An 8,429-nucleotide genomic window follows, 5' to 3' on the forward strand; every position below is an offset into this window, starting at 1 on the left:
CAGAAAAATTACATTTTCTTTTGTCTACAATAATCATGTATTTTCCCAACTCAGAATTAAAGGCTTGTGTGCTAATCTCTAATAATCTCGCTGAATGACTCTAGGATGTCACTCAGACAATAACATTTATCCAGTTTATATTCATCTTACAATCTGCTCACACTTTAACAAGAGAGCAATGCTATTTTACTTCAGGTTTCATTTATTTCTATGTTAACATTTCTTTTTTTTTTATTGGTACCTCAATCTAGAAGTAACTGAATATTTACAGTGTGTGTGTGTGCTTGTGATATTTATTTGAGATTGTTTGTGGTTTAACATCTCCTTTGAGAGCTCTTTTTAAGCTTATGCAATAAACATTTTGTTGTTTATCTGTAATATGTCAATGATAAGGAATCTAGAATCTCCAACACAGACACTGGTGGGAAATATGCAGCCAAAAGACAACAGATACAGTGTTTATGATTTTCTGATGGGTGAAATTCTTCCACCCACATTACATTAGGATGATTCTGAAAACTCACTCTTTTCTCAGGGTTCGTGTGAGAAAGTTTGTCTTCCTGTTGTAAGGAAAACTTGCGGATTTGGTTGCTTAGAGGAAAGAAACAGACATGCAAAATTGCTGTAGACACTAACATGATAAAAGAATGTTCAGTGCTTCCATCTTGAAGATCCATAAACTAAGAAAAAAGTTAATAATGAACAGAAAAGTCACTCAAATAACATGCATGTGGTCTTTAAATCATATAGACAGCATAAAGAATAAAAGTGTGGATAAATGATCAAAATAAGATCTAAACAACATGCATGAATTAAAAAACAAAGTTATAACAATATATTATGAAGCAGGAAACAAAAGTGCAGAAGACTTAATAGTAAGGGTAAGAATAGCTAACAGCCTTCTCCACTTAAAGATCCTATCCAGACTTTAAATGATTTAACTAAATATAAAGTTTCTTTTAAAAAAAAAAAAAAAAGAAGAAAAAACGAATCTGCTTTGTGTGCATTTGGACTGATGACATCACCAGAGACAAAATAATTAAGATAAAAATCCTTAACTACAAATAAAATAATTTCAAATTATAAAATTGAGCAGAAGAAACACTTTTCCATACTGGGAGAACAAAATTTCTATTTTATTGTATAGAATAAATAAAATATTATTTGTTCTCCTATTCATCTGTGGAGAATAGAATAGAATAATATACATATTCTATTTTATTTTTAATCTCCAAATGTCCCAAGCTCACCTGATAGAAACCAAACAGCATCTTTCTATGGCGCTGGGGGAAAAAAACATTTAAACATAAGCTTGTGTAAAAGGAAATCTCATCTAAAAATGATCTGTAAGTGCGTGACTATATCTGGCACATTTTGTTTATTAAAACATCATTCAGTGAAGTTACTTTAATTAAGGGGAGTATCCAGAAATGGTATTCAAGCAAGTAGCGATACTTAACTGTTAGTCATGTAAAAGTAAAGAGTGCGGTGCAAAAAGTTACAACCCAGAACTCCACTTTCTCCAAGAGTGTCTCACCAAAATTGGTTCAACGTCGATGTCAAATGGAAAACCCCAGATTCCGATTACATTTGCTTGTTTTGCCAAGACCAGTTGCCTATCACAATATGGCGGACTCTCCGACGTGACGCTTTTTTCTGCAGCAGCGAAGCCAAACCACATGTTTTTCCTCTAGAGGGCAGCACTGCGCATGACATTGAACAGTTCTGTCGGAATTGTGTTAGAAGAAGACAAACCGGATGTTTTGGCTACCAGCTGGCTAACATGACGGATTTTTCAAGAAGTTACACATATTTCTCTCAGTCGTTTAAACAAGTAAAGATAGACCGGTATTTTGTACAGTAAATACCACAATTTGTCCGCACATTTGCTGTTTCGTGAGCTCTGTTTTAAGACGTAGTTTAACTGTGCTATTTTATTTTTTTTTTATTTTTTTTACTTCGAGTTTTCTGAATTGAACGACAACTTTTTTTCATTTCCCATCCAAATAAAACTATGGTTATTTTTCAAGTTTCCAATAAGAAAGAAAACTTTGACGACGAATTTTGAGTTGGAACAGCCAGAAGGGAATGTTTATTTTCATTTAAATACACCGAGGTTAGTTTGTTTTCAAAGATTCCGCCAAATTCTTTGAGCAGTTTGTATTTAGTAAGCAGTACCTTTGTATACATTTTTTTTTCTAATTTTAGAAGAAAAATGTCAAAACATTCCAAAAGGAGAAAACTGAATAGGTTGTCTTCATCTTCAGGCGAAGAAGAAACGGTAAGGATTTATTATTATTATTATTTTTAGTGACTCTGCTTTTAGGGTTTGATATGTTAAGGTTATTTAGTCCAGTGGTCCCCAACCCTGGTCCTCCGGGATCGCTGTCCTGCATGTTTTTGATGAGTCCGGACTCCTGCACAGCTGATTCATATGATTGCATTACCTCCTTTGCATTCCTGCTGTTGCTGCAGAAGCTGCTTAATCGCCTGTTCGTTTAACCCAGGTGTGCACCAGCACCTAAAATATGCAGGGCAGTGGGCCCTGAGGACCAGGGTTGGGGACCACTGATTTAGTCAGAGCTTTCTAGCACATTGTATGATGCACAGTGTATGATGATGCCAGCGTGCTAAAATGATTTTGATTTTATAAAATGCACTACCTACAAGGAAAGAGCAAATCTCTTAATGTCTGTGATAATATATGTGAAGTAAAATCATTCCTATGACATTTGTTTCCCATAAAACCCCTATGTTTTCAGGGTTCAAACTGCCAAAATGATGCCTCCAAAAGGAAAAGTCACAAAAGAAAAAATGACGAAATGGATCCAAAGAGGTACAACAGACTTGTATAGACCAAATAAAGTTTGTAATCATGACTCCAAATCTTATTTTCAGCAGTTAGGTGGTCCTACATTTTTCAGATCTTCTTCATCAGAATAATTTAGCATTTTTAAAGTTCACGTTTTTGTAGTTGTATATATAAATAGATAAACATGTAAATATGAATAACAGGAATACATGTGCAGGTTAATATTTGTTTTTATCTAAATGTTAACTTAAAGGTAAAGTTTCGAGACCCGACCAATAAAACCAGTAGAGCTATTACCTTTAGAAATAACGAGAATTTGATTAGGTATTAAGCCAAGCTTTAATCCCAAAAGTAATCAGAATATTAAGATGGAACAGATCCAGAGTGACATTGTCCAGTGCTGGAGCTTCAGCTTGCTCACATGAAACAAGTGAAGCAAAGAATGGAATGCAAGCTCTGCTTTTATCTAAGCTTCTTTCTGCACCCCATAGTAAGGGGTGTTGATCTGTTGTATCATTTTGTCCGAGACTATGTGTGACGGGGGCCGGTTGTAAGTATTATCAATGGTTATGGCTAGATGAGCATTAGCAGTGTGCATTTGAACAGATAAATATGGTAGAGCAAGGGCACAAAAACATACGTACCTGTCAATAGTCTGTTGAATACTTTGGGTACTTAATTTTTGTTCCAAATGCACTGCGTCACATTCACTGTGTTGATATCTGGTTCAGTATTTTTTACATCTTAACCCTAGTGTAGCCCCATGTTTGTATCATTCATTAAGCAAATACAAAGCCAAAATTGAGAAGCTCAGTGTCAAAAACTACATACATCCAATTAGTATGCAGAAAGTAGCTTGTGTTACAGCTAATACTTGAAATAATTATTTTCTGCTTGACTCGCATTTGTGTGATTTATGTGTGATTCTCGTACTGATTTATGTTTGAGATCTTTGTCACAAACAAAGTCCTGCATAATTGTGAGGTCTTTTGTGTAAGTAAAATGATTGAAATGAAATGATTTATCTAAAGATTTTACAAATTAACATCACCCCCTTTCAACTCAGAACCATCTTGCTCTATAAAAGCAGTCATGTATGGTTTGTCTCTGCCAGCTATGCATGTCCAGACACAGAAATGTTGGCTAATTCTATTTTTGAAAACTAACTAGAAAGACTGTTGAGGAAGAGCTGTACTTGAACAGAGGTTATATTACACACTTGTGGTTCCGTTACTGAGTTTGTGTCTTCAGAATGATTAGGTTTTATTTAGAAGTACTACGGAATACACTTGTCAGATTTTATGTTTTTGTAAAATCACATAGCCTTTTATCTTTGCTTCAAAATTATGAACCTACTTAGTGTTGCTCTGTCATGTAGTTTGTGGTTGTGACAAAATAGGGGAAAAGCTCTAGGGATTAGAATGCTTTTGAAAGACACTTGTTCCCAGGTTAAATAGTTACTTCTGATGATACCTTTTTTCTTCTTGTCCAACATGCAGCTCTAAAAAGGAACAGAAAAAAACTCAAGTTGACTCCCACAGCTCCCGCCAGATAGCAAAACCTGTTTACAGACTGTCAACAAGAAAAGAAGAGCAGAAAGTCTCTCCTAAACAAGGGCAGCTTAAAAACAATGGACCTTTGCAATTACACGGGGAACGCCAATCCAGTATATCTAGAACAACTAGGGAAATTAAAACTGTGAGAAGGGACCAGTCAAAGCCTAATAAGGCAAGCTGTGCTGCTTTACTTACTCAGACAATAGAGAAGAAATTGCAAGACAAGTCTGATAAAAAGTGCTCTCAGGGCAGCTATTCCGAACTAAAAAATGAGCAAATGAGTAACAAGTTAGATGCTGCTGAACACAGAGATCACAGGCAGGGATCAGAGAAGAGGAATGGACCAGCTAGGGAACCTTCAAGATCCCCGCATGACAGCAGGAATATTAAGACCCAAGAACCCATCTCCTCCCACTACAAACATTTTCAAAAATGGAGCAACATGTCTCGAGACCAGAACACAAGTAAAAATTATCCGTATAGCAGAAGTACGAGTGTGGATGCCAAAAAGCCTCCTACCACTGTCACACAGAAGTCTTGCATTTCACCGAAACCCTCTATGACAGTGACAAACCCAAAGAAATGGAAGAGCTTCACTTCAACCCCCGTGAGCAACAAATCAGAGCCACCACCATCCACTCTGAAACAAATGGGCATTCTAAAATGTTTGCCTTTTAAATTAAATTTCAAAATACCAAAACACAGTCAGCCTGCCCTTGCACGCAGCTCACTCGGAAATAATAATACGGCGTCTTCGAACCAAAACCTCAAGCTTAAGGATAACAAAGACGGCTCTGGAGCAAAGAAATTGGAGCCAGCAAAGGTGGAACCTTGCAGGCTTTTGGCTGGTTCCTCCAATTCTCCTTGTAAAGCACGAAGTAAGAGATCATCTTTGCCTGACCGTCTCTCATCTGAAATCCATCCAGCAGGAGATGCAAAATCTAAGCAATTCTGTGATCAGGTAAAACAATTTTTTAAAAAGCACCAATGATTAATCTTAGTATTAATTTATGTGCTTTTTAATTTCTATCTGAAACATGATTTTTCTTTCAGGGTCAGGTAGTTGAAGAGCTTCATCTTGCTCGGTCTGAAAAGAGGCTGGAGGTAAATGTGAAGCAGAGCTACGGTGAACTCACTGGCATGGACATAGATTCTGCTGAGGAAGGAGCCGCAGAAACCAAATGTGAGTTTTATTGTTTCCTTTTTAAAATGTTGTTAAGGTTCAAAGATTAACTGTTAAAACACATAACGGATGGACTGTACATCCATTTTCTAATTATTTTATAAATAGAAATGTCAATATCTGTGTCCCTGAGATGAGTTGTGGGTCAGTCAAACTCAGTCAGACTGCATGAAGAGTGACTGGGGATGGTAACTTTAAAGTTTCAACAGAGATGCTGTGTCAGTCAGGACTTTGACTGGGCCATTTCATTAATATACTTTGATGAAAACCATTCATTCACAGTGTAGTTCTCTGCCTCCTAACTGGAGACAATGCAAGTCCTATCTGTAGAGCTGCATGTTTTTATCCAGTGTTTTGTTCAGTTTTCACTTGAGCATCAATTGACTTAACTTGTCTTTTCAGACAGGGATCCCAAACAGAAAACCCTAATCCTGGTTCTGGACACCAACATTCTCCTCAGTCACTTGGATTATGTGAAAAAAATCCGATCTTGTGGCCTTGAAGGTATTAAATATATTGTTTTCATGACTAAACCTGCTGCTTTTATAGTTCATTTCACATCTTTTATGTTTCTAATTTCTTCGTTGAGATGTAAAATGATTATTAATGAAATTGTTGTCAAAGAGCATTGSCTTCCATCTTTGAAATTAAAAGTATGTGCATTTCTAGTTGCCTTACTGTATGTTAGTTTGGACTCGTTAAAACAGAAAAATAAAAATCAGCCTCAATCATTATGCATATAAGAACTGGTAGCTTTAACAAGATCAATGCTGTTGAAACAAAAAGTAATTAGCATTTATGGTTGTAATACATCTGTTATAGCCATAAATAATAATGAAATGTTGACTTTTATTGATGCATACATTCATAGCTGTTTGCTCTTTGTTCTCTCTTAGCATTGGGATTTCCAGTTGTCCTGATCCCCTGGGTGGTTCTACAAGAGCTGGATTCCCTTAAAAATAGAAAAGGTCTGTCAGGATCAGTGGCCCACCTTGCAACTCCGGCCATCTCGTTTATTTACACCTCTCTGAAGAAGCGGGACCCCCACCTGTGGGGGCAGTCCATGCAGCAGGCCACTGAGATCAGCAGTGAGTACCGATTTTACTGTACTAATCTGGATAATCAAGTGTTTATCCGGATTTAAAAATTCGCATTTCCTTATTAATTACCTATTCAGTCATTATAGTAAAATGCTGGAAAAACCAGATATGTTCATAAACTGTGTAAAAGTACATCTCAACGTTGCTTTTTGCACCATGAATCTGACTAAACTTTTGCTGTTTTCAAAAAGCGTTAATTAATGTTAATCATGTTATGTTATATATTTATTACTTATGCTAATAATTGAGTTAAATATACATGAAGTGATTAAATAGATTGTACATTTTCATAATTTGTGAAGGTCATGAATTTAACTTTCAGAAATCCTGCCTGCTATTTATGTTTTGCCCACTAGGTGGCACTCACACTTAAGTGATTGAAAGTATCCCCATTATTGTAGCTGAGAGGAGTGAAATTCAAGGGCAGGTTGCCTCCATGTACAATCCCCAATGAAGAACAATAATTACATGTACTTTTGAAACGTATTTTATTTAGTGTAACTGTTTAAAAATGCATCCATCCTTTGTCTTTTATTACCGTGAGGATTGTTTTTACCCTTTAATATGAGCACCATAGCAATGTGAAGTAAGCAGACTCTTGGATCAGACTCGTTTTCTGAGTCATTGTCGTCTTTTTGTCATTTCCCTTTTTTTGATCCTCAGATGGTCTGAATACCAAGAATAATGATGACAGAGTGCTGCAGTGCTGCCTGCAATACCAGAATATGTATCCAGAGTGTGTCCTCATCTTATGCACGTGAGTTACCCCTCCCCCCCTACAGTATGGTGCTGCTGCTGCTGCCGCCGCTGTGTAAAGCCTGTCCTCAGCTAATAAAGCACACGCATGTGACTGTGCCAGATAGTTCCAGTTGGGATGAGAGAAACAGTGAGCCCGACAGTTTTTTGCAAAGAATAGATGTGCTGAGCGAGTGAATCTGGGTTCAGCCCTGGATTTGTTTTTGCCCACATTTGCAGTGGAAAAAATTTCATTATGCTTTTGTTGTTGTGACTTATTTCTTTGTTGTTTCTGTTTCTACATGCAAAATTGAACTGGCATCTAATTAAGACATCTCTTCTTTCCTCTCTAGAAATGATAAAAACCTGTCCAATAAAGCTGTCCTGAGTGGAGTGACGGCTCTTAGCAAGGTTGATTTGGAGGCAGGGGTCAGGAGGTCGAAGAATGGCCATCAGTTCCTTCTTGACGTTCAGTCTCCTGTTCCGTCTCGTTTGAGCCACAACATCTCATCTCCAGCGTTGAGCACAAGCTGCTCACCAGCTTGTGCTCAACTTCCCGTTCAAGATAGCGGAGGTTTTCCCCTAGCCACCCCACGAAAAGGTGAACCACTAAAAAATATGTGTGTTTGTGTTTTCCAGGAAGTAACTTTACAATTTCCATTATCCACCAGCAGATATTGGCACATACCAACTGTGCACTTGGCGAGTTCACCAACACGTTATTATTTTTCTGTTTCCTTTCACTTGTACAAACCGGATTCCAAAAAAGTTGGGACACTAAACAAATTGTGAATAAAAACTGAATGCAATGATGTGGAGATGGCAAATTTCAATATTTTATTAGTAATAGAACATAGATGGCAGATCAACAGTTTAATCTGAGTAAATGTAACATTTTAAAGGAAAAATATGTTGATTCAAAAATTGACAGTGTCTACAAATCCCAAAAAAGTTGGGACAAGTAGCAATAAGTAACTGGAAAAAGGAAATTGAACATATAACAAACAGCTGGAAGACCAATTAACACTAATTAGGTCAATTGA

General features: G+C 36.8%; 1 protein-coding gene across 1 annotated transcript; it reads left to right on the forward strand.

The window, feature by feature from the left end:
• The first annotated feature begins 1,747 nt into the window (after positions 1-1,747).
• On the forward strand, positions 1,748-7,994 carry LOC103461096 (transcriptional protein SWT1-like). Its single transcript, XM_008403425.1, has 10 exons — positions 1,748-2,116; positions 2,209-2,281; positions 2,763-2,836; positions 4,312-5,329; positions 5,422-5,551; positions 5,954-6,055; positions 6,448-6,639; positions 7,315-7,408; positions 7,740-7,896; positions 7,938-7,994. The coding sequence occupies exons 2-10, from the start codon at positions 2,216-2,218 to the stop codon at positions 7,953-7,955; spliced, it is 1,851 nt and encodes a 616-aa protein (XP_008401647.1). The 5' UTR covers positions 1,748-2,116; positions 2,209-2,215; the 3' UTR covers positions 7,956-7,994.
• The last annotated feature ends 435 nt before the right edge of the window (positions 7,995-8,429 follow it).

The sequence above is a fragment of the Poecilia reticulata genome, unplaced genomic scaffold, assembly GCF_000633615.1.
Source record: "Poecilia reticulata strain Guanapo unplaced genomic scaffold, Guppy_female_1.0+MT scaffold_590, whole genome shotgun sequence".
Lineage (NCBI taxonomy): Eukaryota > Metazoa > Chordata > Actinopteri > Cyprinodontiformes > Poeciliidae > Poecilia > Poecilia reticulata.

Bases quoted from the DNA above. Each gene is read 5' to 3' on its own strand.
- LOC103461096 (XM_008403425.1), top strand. From the start codon at position 2,216: ATGTCAAAACATTCCAAAAGGAGAAAACTGAATAGGTTGTCTTCATCT. The intron at 5,330-5,421 runs GTAAAACAATTT...TTTTTCTTTCAG, and splicing joins CTAAGCAATTCTGTGATCAG to GGTCAGGTAGTTGAAGAGCT. The intron at 7,409-7,739 runs GTGAGTTACCCC...TTTCCTCTCTAG, and splicing joins TGTGTCCTCATCTTATGCAC to AAATGATAAAAACCTGTCCA.